A 12,205-nucleotide genomic window follows, 5' to 3' on the forward strand; every position below is an offset into this window, starting at 1 on the left:
AAGTTAATACGAATATGATTTATAACTTAAGAAACAGAGAAGCTGCTTGGAGTTTATGATTTAATGACGTTCATTGTTGAATAAAATTTGATTGGCTTTTAAATTGTAAACATATTTTGCTTTCAGATAAATTGCAAATTACCTTCGATCAGCAAGATAGTTATGAACTCATAAATAATAGTACCATGTCAATTACTTTCTAGCCTTACCAGCTTTTCGAGGTAACGCTTCCAAATCTTAGATTCCAGACTAATTACACGGTAATCATGATAAGCAGTGACGCCACCTTCAGGAAAGAAAGCGAAAAAACAGTGATAACCATTCTCACGCCCAGCTGCCTGGAAATCTTCACGTTCAATTTTTCAGTATGTGGTATGTAAAAATCAACTTCTATAGCTTGTGTGTTTGTTTGTTTTGAATTTCGCACAAAGCTACTCTTTTTAGAGTACCGAATTTAGCAGTGTAAGACTAGAGGGAAGGCAGCTAGTCATCACCACCCACCGCCAACTCTTGGGCTACTCTTTTACCAACGAATAGTGGGATTGACCGTCACCTTCTATTTTAAAAGGATTGCACGAAAATAACACTATAGTAAACGCTACGCTTTGGAAAAAAAATGTACATTTGTTATACACAATTTATAGCATTTTTATAACTCTTTACCGTGCATGTCCTTTCCGTTAATAGAACATGCTGCAAGTTAGTGAAAGCGCCACAGTTGCAAAGAAATTGAATATTTAAAGACTCAATTTTATGAATTATTTTAGTTTTATCTGAAATTTGGCAAGAACCGTGAAATCTGTATTCATGTGTTACTGTAGATAGATATAGTGTTTGTTCTTCACAAGTTACAAGTGGGCTAAAAATGAAAGTAATTCTGCCGCGATTCTTGCTAATAATGTATTTTTAGCAAGAATAATACAATCATTATTTTCCAATAAATGCATGTATTATGATGTAGATTTTTAGTGTTGAAATAAAAATGGATAATTTATAATCTTAATATATTTTATAATCCAAACGTATTTTTTTACAGATATTGTATTGATAACAAATAACTGTTAGCTCAAAAAAACACAATTTAAAACAAAACTAAAAAAATCGTACATGTGTAAGTAACACTTTTTGCTTAAATCTAAAACAAGTAGATAAAGGAATTAGTAGATAATAAATAGCAAACAGTTTAGGTATAATTAAATAGATGGAAATAAGTAATAGTGTTCAGATTAGTAATCTAATGGTTAAATTAAACAAGACCCACAATGGCGCAGTGGTATGTATGCAGACTTACGATGCTAGTAATCTGGTTTTTGTACCCTTGTTGGCCACAGCACAAGGAGCACGTTGTGTAGTTTTGTGCTTAACTTCAAAGATACAAAATTGGACATTTTGCGAATAATGGACTGTTACACGTTAGTATGACTATTGAAGTCTTCGAAAAGCATAGACTAATTGGTATATAGCATTTTTTAAAATAATATATTGAACTTTGGTTTTCAATTTTCTATATAGATAATATTTTTTAGATCTTTATATCTTATTCGCTGTTAGAATTAAATATTATTTTAAAGTTTCTTTTATATGCATTCCTAGTCCATATATTTGAAGAATTACTGTCATTATCCTTTAGGTGGTTTTTAATACCCTTCGATCCCGTATAATCTCGTCCACATCGAGAACGTACATATCGGTAAATATCGTAAGAGTGTTGAAATCTATTAATTTTGTTCTTTACGCAGTTCAGTAAAAACATTTTTCAAGCATGTTTTCTTCTCCGCTAGTTATACCTTTCCTCAGGCGAAATTACCTTATATTTAACAGGTATGGAACAGTTAACAAGGCTGCACCAGGTTGTATACGTTGTTAGTTCCAAATTATCGCTAAAACTATTTAAACTGGAAATTATAAAAATCACGAGGAAAATATGATTACTGTTGGACTCGATATGGTGTGAATGTTTGTCTAAACAAAATAAAGATCAACATAAAAATTCATTGGGTTCTCAAATTAGGTGTATCAAAATGAATAAAAAAAGTATTTGAATATTCTTGGAACAAATTCGTATGCTCTGTTTTCATTAGTATGTCTTCGGATTTAAACGCTAAAATCAGGGGTTCGATTCTCCTCGGTGGGCTGAGCAGATAACCCGATGTGGCTTTGCTATTAGATAAAATAGAAACAAACAGAAACAGAAACTGTTTTCATTAAAAATAATAAAGATGTGTTAACATAGTTAGGATATATAACAGGCTTAAAATTCTGTAGATAGTTATTCAACCAATGTTTACGGCACTGGATGTAGCAGATAAAGTGGTTGGCATATTATTATAACTTTTATTTGCTCTTATTCAGTACCTAATAGAATTTTATGATTCAATGTTCTTTGCCCTAGGTGATAAGTTTGAGCCAATAGCATTACCAGCTATTTGATCATGTGATAAGTTTCAGCCAATAGCAAGCAGTACCAACTATTAGCCATATGATAAGTTTGAGTTAATATCAGTACCAACTATTTAATCACAAATGCTACTGTTAACTTTGAAATAAGATCTCGTAGTAGTAATATTAAATAACTCAATAAAAAACGATTTTATTAACTCTTCTATAATTTTATCATTTTGAAAGGAAAAAAAGAATTATTTACTACTTAAGTTAGTTCTTGTAAAGGACAATTAATGTACTGGAACTCAAACTCAAAACTTGCACAATAAACTTGTTTATGAAATCTTAAATCTGAAATCCGTTTAGAGATCTTAAACTATTCTTCATGGTATGTATGTACTTTTCAAGTACTTCAAGAAAATATGCCAAAAAAGCTTATAGGTTTCTGGTTGTATGTAACTATATTTGAAAATAATGGACTAATGGGGACGACCCGACATGGTCAGGTGGGTTGAGGCGTTCGATTGATTCGCGAGTTCAAATCCTGCTCGCGCCGAATATGCTCGCCTTTTCAGCCGCGGGGGAGTTATAGAGTGATGGTCGATCCCACTGTTCGTTGGCAAAAAAGGAGCCCAAGAGTTCGGTGGGTGGTGATGACTAGCTGCTTTCCCTCTAACCTTACACCGCCAAATTAGAGATAGCAAGCGAGATAGCTCTCGAATAATTTTGCGCGAACTTCAAAACAAGCCTAATAGGACAATTATATCCCTGAACTTCTAGTAAATCGTACAAATTACCACAATGAGAACCTACTAGTTTAATATCCTTGTACATTATATCTCTAATGACTTTTTTTAATAAACCAGAAACGTGCAAGTTTTGTTTTTTGAAAGTGAGCAAACTGCTCAAATCTTTTGATATTTGTAAATGAAAATCACAAATCTGGGTATTTTAAGTATTCGAAATTTTATATTCACTTTGGTATGCTTAATCTGAGAACTCTGTCAATTTTTATGTTTATTTTGATTTTTTGTTAGATAATTATTCACATCACGTCGAGTCGAACAATAATCCTGTTTGGGACTGAACATTTCTTTAGGTTTTTAGAATTTTAAGATGGAAACAAAACTTTCTACCAGAGTCCAGAGAGATTTACCAAGGAAAAATTACTCCAAGGACTTCGTTGGTTTTTGTATCTTTTCACATTTAAATAATATCCATTCAAAAATGTTTACTGTTCTGAAAACATTTTAACTTATCTGAATACATAGGTTTGAATATTTTCAAGAAAGATTCTTAACCTAATGACAACCAAAAATTTGAAATGCCACTTCAGAAAACTGACATTTTAGCCAAACCCATCTTAACCTGTACATGAATAATCCTCTTAATAACAGCAATTTAAAACAAAACAAGCACCTTAACTACAGAGGTTGTGTAAGTTATATTAAATCGATTTTGAGGTACCACCATGTCTGATTTTGCTCTATTTGAAGAGGATGCATACTAACAATAGCCTTAAACGAGATTTTGTAAGGAAGTCATGTCCAGCACAGATCACACCTCCGTGCTTGCTTTCCATAATTAATATATTGTACTTTTCAGCAGTCTAATCATACAAAAATTCACAAGCTCTCCGTCCAACAACCTGATCGGCCTTATAGTGGTGAATTCATATCCTGTTGCCTTCGTTTCTAGAAGAATATCTCTCTTCATTATGTTTGATACTGTTATTTGTGTCAATGGATAGCTTTTGCCACTGACATTTGTATTCGTAGATATTTAACTGTAATAAGACGTCGTACGTTTTTCACCATGGCTGTGGTACGACTTGTTACAGGTCTCTTTCTGAATGGTATTTTCCCCAAGTTGATCCATATTTCAACACCTTTAAGTATAAGGGATAGTTCTGTCTTAGAAATTCTAAATTTCTGATCTAAATACAAGTTTATGATTTGAATGTATGAATATTTTACGTCGGAAATGGGTTGTTACATAACCTTCCTTAAAACGATCAATAGTTTGTGGTATCACAAAAAAATGCCAAACAGTGTCAGAAAGTAGGTTTATGCCGTGCCGTCACATCGTAACTTTATAACCGCTATGGCTGCTAAGTAGCTTGATGATTTGAATGTTTAAGATCGTTTTAGTATAATGTGTTATTTTAGTTTCATTAATAAAAATGAAAGGTATTAATTAATTCTGTTTTATTATATATATATCTTTTGTTGTTATCTTTTACTATTTATTTGAAATTTCTATTATCTGTCTATAGTTTTGTTTTGGATATAAAAAATATCAGAAGTCATAAAAAACTGCTTTGTCTGTTTTTGTAATTTTAGTTTTCTTTAATACGTTTTGAGTGTGGTTTGTAAAATGTGGAACTTTATTAAAGGCACTTATTAAGTTTCTATAGTACGTTTTCCTTGTAGTGTTGTATCTGTTTGTGATTAGCAAAAATTTCCAAGGGTGTGAAAGCATTTTTTTCCACTTACACTAAAAAGTACGAGCAGTTGAATTATTCATGATTACATCAAAATACGTGTATGCATACATAACGAGAACTTGGTTTCGTCAGAAGAATTGTAACCGATAATTGAAATTAAATTGAAAAGGTTACAATAACTAGAATCGAACAAACTTCTCATTTTTGTTTTACGCTACAAAATTGTTTTTACAATCGCCACATCCGTTGACGAGTAGCGTCCGCCATATTGGAACAAATAGATAACATTTATTCATTTATTCGTGTAGCTCCAGGTCCTCCTCGAGAGCTGAGGATCCGGAGATCTTATGGAAGCTCTTCTACTCACGTTGTATGGAAGCCGCCTGCTCATACGTCTCAGAAAAACAGAGTTTTGGAATATCAGGTAGTGGCAAACAGGCAGATTGACATTAACGAGACCCCTCACACATTGATAAAAAACGTAAACGAGGTAATGTTTATGTTAAGTAAATGTTATTTTCAGTATAAGATACGTTATGTCTAGTTTAAATATAGTGTGAAATCCTCTATTGATCTGTTTGTTGATTTATTTTACACCTTTAAAATAGTTCTGAAACGAATTGTTCAGTTTTTATAGTGTTACTGAACTCTAAATGTGCTTAGATGGCAGAGTTCCAAGGTGTTTGGTTAACAAAACTCTTAATAAGTATTCTGTTTGCATAACTAAACTGTTAAGTGTCATAACTTTAAATAAGCCCGTAGTTGACGTAACTCAAAACTAGGTGACACAACTCTAAGGTAAGACCTTAATCGAAATAACTCTCAATGAGTGTGTAGCTGACATGATTCAAAACTAGGCATTCGGGGGACGCAGTTTTAAACTAAGTTTTTAATTGTCAAAACCCTCAATAAACGTATAGCTGATGTAGCTCAAAACTAGATATTCAGGTGACACAAATCTAAATTAAGTTCGTAATCGACATAACTCTCAATAAGCGTACAATTGACATAACTAAAAACTAAGTGATGAATTAATCCTAAACTATCTATGATATTGTATTCTTAAGGAAGCACTAACTGAATTATAAGAAGTTATAAGCACATTTTTTAAAGACTTTCCAAAACACAGATGTATGTTTATTTAAAGCACTGACTGTGAAATAATACTCTTTTAAGCAGTATCTGTTTGTAGACTTAACAGTTTCTGATTATTTGTAAATATTGATTTTCATATGTTAGTATACAGAAGTTTAGTTTACTTAATGTACTGATGCTCTGTTAAGTTCTCGTTGGAAATACGTTTCGTTCAAAACCATGGGACGCAAATATTTCGTCTGGGAATTATTTGTAAATTGTTACAGTGAAACTGGACACTGACCTCTCGAGCTCACTCTGTTGTTGTAGACTGTTTTCTTTATTTTGCATAAATCAAATAAACCAGTACGTTGTTGAAGTGTGTATGGAAAAAAAAAAAAAAAAAGCATACCCATCCGGTGGATCAGCTGTAAGTTTATTGTTGCAGAATGCTAAAATCCGGGGTTCGATTATCCGCAATGTACAGAGAATAGAAAACCAATTTAAAAGCCCCTTTGTTTTAAAAAAGGAGAGAAATAATGGGAAAGTAAGCTAAAAATATTACACTTTCCGAACTTTGGGGCAGTGATTGTGTTATAGAAATAACGGTTAAATCCAACTATTCGGTCTGACAAAAGTAGCCCAAGAATTGGCGGCATGTGATTTTGATGATTAGCACTTATAGCTCTCGCGTTACATTGCCCGTAATTCAATAAAAAACACCCTGGTCAACAACTGAAAATAATGACCCGTCATTTGGCCCATGTGTCGTATAAAAGACAATCCAACCTTTATGATCTACCGTTTAGCTAATGTGTCGCATTTCAGGTAGTTAATATCGAATCCTTTGTAAAATAAATCAAGTAAACGAAAGAAAAGTTGAATAAATAAATCTGGTAGGGTTAATTTAACATCGCAACTTTTCTCACTCGTAAGGTTTTCCTATTGTACTGTGAAATCCTATAAAAATAACTAATTTAAAAATAAAGCAGGAATGACTGATTTTTTAAGAATACATGCACTTCTTTACGATCTAATGCACCTGAGTAAATGGTAAAACATAATCGTGAATGATTTGATAAAGTTCCACGTTTTGTTCACTAACTGTTTTATTTCAGAGCATTTTTCTCTGCTCTAGACAACGCACAGATTGCCTCTGCATGACCTCAAATCTGCCAGTCGATACACAGTCAGTGTTGCTGCCGTGAGTGAAGCTGGAAGGGGAGATCCTGCCGTAACACATTTCTTTGTCGAAGGTACAATTTAAAAACTGTAATTATTGGTTTAGAAAAGAAATCGCCAAATTTCTTAAAACTTTCAATTGGTTACTTTTAGTTCTATCTTTTAATTACCTTGGCTTTCCTTTGTGTAACCAACGCAACATTACTCTGGAATTTAAGACAGCAGTTAGCAAAATTCCTAATATTGAAGTTAAACTAAAAATAGTCGTTTATTACGTGAGCATTGATAGTCGGCGGTTTCTAAACTGAAAGCTTTCTTCAGATATTATTATATGTTAGTGAGATGGGTACGTCAGTTAAGACAATTTAGATAGGGGTATTTATACGTTTATTTATTAATACTATTTTGTAAACTATGCACATCAACTTAAATGATATAAATTAGGCATTTATAGATTAACCTTATATCTTGTAAGCTCTGTACGTCAGTTTAGACGATCTAAATCAGGTATTTATAGATGTATTAGGCAGAAAACGGAGTCTAAGTTAGAGGAGAACAACCGCAAAACATAAATAAAACACATTTAATCTTCTGACGTGTAGAATACAAAACGTTCGATGATCTAAATATAGGTTCATTATTACTGGTTTTCTTCTCCTTGAAATGTAATGCTAGCTTGAAAAATCATAAATGTTACTAATCGTAATAAAGCCTGCATGGCCAAGTGGTTAAGGCGCTCGACTCGTAATCCGAGGGATGCATATTCAAATCCCTGTCACACCAAACATCATCGCCCTTTCAGCTTTGGGGCGTTTTAATGTGATGGTCAATCCAACTATTCATTAGTAAAGAGTATCTCAAGGATTGGTGATAGCTAACTACCTTCCCTATAGCTTTATATTGGCAAATTAGGCGGCTAATGTAAATAAACGTTGTGTAGCTTTGCGCAAAATTCAAGAACAAACAAACTTTGTTACCGAAATGAGTTAGCTGACGCGAATAACAAAGATTCATTGTGCTCAAAAATGTCGGTTTTCGTGTGTTTTTTTTTATTTTTAATATTGTCATATTACATCAAAACTGTTAATAAAACATGGAAAACCGAACTAGTTTGATTAATATTTTCTATATAAAGACACCTATGTTACCAAGAGCTTAGATTTAAAATTGTTTGCATAGTTTTTGTTTATGTGAAAAATCAGAATTGCATGTACATCTATATAAATATAATAGCATTTTCTCTGGTATGTCTGTGTAACTATTTAAGATATATGAATGGTATTTAAACAAAATGGTACAGAGGTTCATTAGGCCCGTGCAAAGATATTTGCAAATGTACGGTTTCATCTTTTGAGTTTTCAGTTTTATGAGTGTTTTTTCACGATTACATATAAGGGTATGTGTGTTTTCTTATAGCAAAGCCACATCAGGCTATCTGCTGAGTACTTTTCATGTCCTAAAATAACCTTTCATTAACCATGAATCTACATAATGTCCTTCCAGAGAAGGGTTTTTCAGCTAGTAGTAAATAATATAAAATACATTTTTGTGAATATTGTTACACTTATTTTGTTTCCGCATTTAATGACATGAAGTATGTTTTGATGTAACCCTTTACTGTTTGTGAAATTTTGACGTAAATTTTGTTGACCCATAAACAGGAAAGAAAAAATAATCTTTTACTGCAGACTTAACTGTTTATAAGAAACCTTATCGATACGTCAACACGTGTAATATACATTTAGGTACAGGGAAATCCCAGAATTCAAGGCTTACAATCATCACTCTATCTACTCTCTGTGGTGGCGCTGTTTTATGTTTTCTAATCTCTATAATTTTGCTGAGGAGGAAGAAGATCTCACGTCGAAAGTTTGGCAATGTAATGAAGGAAAAGGTATTTTAATGTATTTATTTTTTTTAGCTTAACTATACTATAATTTTCAACAGCAACTTAACTAATGTTTAATCAGTAATTGTATTACGCCCTATATATCTTCTTTCAAATGTTCACTGTATAAAAACTTCTTGTCAGAAAAACTTTCGTTTTTTTTTTTTTAAGTTTTGGTTTCTATTTGTGGAATGTCAACAACTTTACGGAATGAACTGTAATATCACGGGAGAAAAAATATACTGATGACAAGATTTTAATTTAACAAATATTTGTCTACGTTGGGAAGAGAATTTGTCTTTCAAAAGAAAAAGTTGGTCATGAGATGTGTGGAAACTTGGAGTACTGTATGTTTCTGTTATACTTGAACTTCATATTATGTGTGGAAACGTGTTTCTGTTAGTATATTGTATGTTTCTGTTAACTATATTGAACTTCATATTATGTGTGTGGAAACGTGGAGTACTGTATGTTTCTGTTATACTTGAACTTCATATTATGTGTGGAAACGTGGAGTACTGTATGTTTCTGTTATACTTGAACTTCATATTATGTGTGGAAACTTGGAACTTGTTTCTGTTATACTTGAACTTCATATTATGTGTGGAAACTGCTGTATGTTTCTGTTATACTTGAACTTCATATTATGTGTGGAAACGTGGAGTACTGTATGTTTCTGTTATACTTGAACTTGATACTATGTGTGGAAACTTGGAGTACTGTATGTTTCTGTTATACTTGAACTTCATATTATGTGTGGAAACTTGGAGTACTGTATGTTTCTGTTATATTTGAACTTGATATTATGTGTGGAAACTTGGAGTACTGTATGTTTCTGTTATACTTGAACTTCATATTATGTGTGGAAACTTGGAGTACTGCATGTTTCTGTTATACTTGAACTTGATACTATGTGTGGAAACTTGGAGTACTGATTGCTTCTGTTATACTTGAACTTGATACTATGTGTGGAAACGTGGAGTACTGTTGGTTTGTTTTATACTTGACGTTTCAATAACTGAATAAATAATAACAGTGGTAGACAACAGTTTTAATATTTTGTTCTAGATACCTTATAGAGCGATAATCTAAAACTATTTTTCACATATTTGAATTCGGCAGATTTAAAGGTAGTTAAATTTAAAGGTTATAAAAAAAACATTATGCTCTTCAGTATTACCTCTTAAGTAAACATACACTGGGGGAAATCAATAAGCAAGAAAGCAATAACTTATTCTGTTAATAAGTATAAACCATTTCAACAGTGTCACTGATATTATTTAGCTGCACTTTAAAAGAAGGGTAAAAAAGTGATTTGTAAGAAAATTACACACGTTTGAGTGTTTAAACCGTCACCCGGAAGTTCTAGGTATATTCGTGAATTTGTAGTGTTGAAATAATTTAATTTCTGACAGCATATGAAGAAGTATGGTCTTGAAAAGTTATTAAGAGGAAGTCAAAAGTGTTTTGAAATGATGCTGAATATACTTATATAAGACGTTTATTTTCCAAAACCGCAGACACTTGACAATTTACCATTTACAATGATCTCTTATCTTCTGAAGTCAGATACTTGGTACTTCATCAGTAGGTCAGTACATCTAGTTAGTTATCACCATTAGATTCCATCAAGGAACATAGGGCCGCAATCGCTTGCGGATTCTTCAACAGGTATTTAAGTGAGTAGGTTGTTAGCCCTGTCAGTACATCTGCATGTGAAAAAAACAACACTTCTTCCTGTTTTAATATAATGAGTGTTGTCTTTTAAATGTATGAATTTGTGTTTTCTTAAATGAACAAGTTTTTGTGTTTTACAGGGACCTTGTGTTAATATTTTATCCGCTTTATGAATCAAAAGTGACAGTGTCAGTTTTTAGACTATATTTTATTACTACAAATCAATCTTGCTGTTGTAGATCAGAAACACAGAAATGGTGCTTTCCAAAGATCCAACTAGCATGATAGTATGCCTAATTATTTTGATGGAATGTATGAAGAATTCTTTTTTGAGTCTTTAAGTTATATAATGATTACGAAAAACAAAAATGTAATATATTAAACCACTTATGTAGACCTGTGAAATCAAAATTTCACCTTGAAGTTGAGACGATTTGTAAGGCTAATTTATCACTTTACACGTTTAGTTTGTTTCTTTAAATTCAGTTTTATTTTACTTATTTTAAATTCAGTTTTATTTTTCTTTCTGCAATAAAAAGCTTTTTTTTTTTTTTACTTCACGTTGTTTTATACATGTAGATAGTGTCAACCGAAGAAATGCCCATATTTCTACCTCGGCGGCCTAACAGAGATGTGTTCCCGAGGAAAAAAAGAGTCCCACATGAAGTCGACTTAAATAAACTAAGAATCTGTGAAGTGATTGGCCACGGAGCATTCGGGGTGGTCTGTAAAGGAAGTATATGGATTGGAAAAGTTAAGGAAACAGTAGCAGTAAAGATGACTAAGGGTGAGGCACTTCAACATGTTAAGAACCAACTTATGTTTCATTGAAAAAAGTGTTTATTTGATCAAAATCAATTTAATAAGTAGGTTACTGATACAAAAGTATGTTCCAGTTTAGTTAATCAAATAGTTAATAAGTCATCTGGTTAACAAGTATGTTACAATTGATGTAGTATCAGTTTGATATTTTAACTTTTTTAACAATCTAATTTAAAATTTGTAGGCGTTGTTTTTTCTTTTTTTATTATGACTCGATGTAACGAAAAAGCCACAAAGTGAATACAATACACAACATTTTTCTAGAGTTTCCAGTTAAATATAGTTATGAAAAAAATTTCTTGAATATTATTTAGTTTATAACTTTAATTAATTTGTAGGTGATTATGTTAGTAGAGGTCACCTCAAACTATTTTAAATTATATCCTTCTTAAAATTACTGAATCTTTTAAGACATCACCACACATCATTTTGTAACACATAACATGATTTAACGCCCCCTATCGTTCAGCGATGAGTAAGATGACTTATAACGATTGGTTGGTTATTTTGAATTTTGCGCAAAGCTACACGAAGGATATATGTGCTAGCCGACCCTAATTCAGCAGTGTAAGACTAGAAGGAAAGCAGCTTGTCATCACCAGACCCACCGCCAACTTCTGAGCTACTCTTTTACCAACGAATAGTGGGATTCACTGACACATTATAACACTCCTACGACTGGAATGGCAAGCACGTTTGGTGTGACAGGGATTCGAACCAGCGACTTTCAGATT

The 12,205-nt window shown here is 32.3% G+C and overlaps 1 protein-coding gene across 1 annotated transcript in view; it reads left to right on the plus strand.

Annotated features, from left to right (window-relative positions):
- The window catches only part of LOC143257944 (tyrosine-protein kinase receptor torso-like), a 43,689-nt gene that overhangs the window by 11,027 nt on the left and 20,457 nt on the right, over positions 1-12,205 (plus strand). Inside the window, exons 9-13 of the mRNA XM_076517014.1 lie at positions 204-372; positions 5,137-5,318; positions 7,041-7,158; positions 8,830-8,978; positions 11,229-11,436. Of these exons, the coding sequence (XP_076373129.1) occupies positions 204-372; positions 5,137-5,318; positions 7,041-7,158; positions 8,830-8,978; positions 11,229-11,436 (826 nt within the window). The remainder of the gene's footprint in view (positions 1-203; positions 373-5,136; positions 5,319-7,040; positions 7,159-8,829; positions 8,979-11,228; positions 11,437-12,205) is intronic.

Source organism: Tachypleus tridentatus, chromosome 7 (assembly GCF_004210375.1).
Source record: "Tachypleus tridentatus isolate NWPU-2018 chromosome 7, ASM421037v1, whole genome shotgun sequence".
NCBI classification, from domain to species: Eukaryota; Metazoa; Arthropoda; class Merostomata; order Xiphosura; family Limulidae; genus Tachypleus; species Tachypleus tridentatus.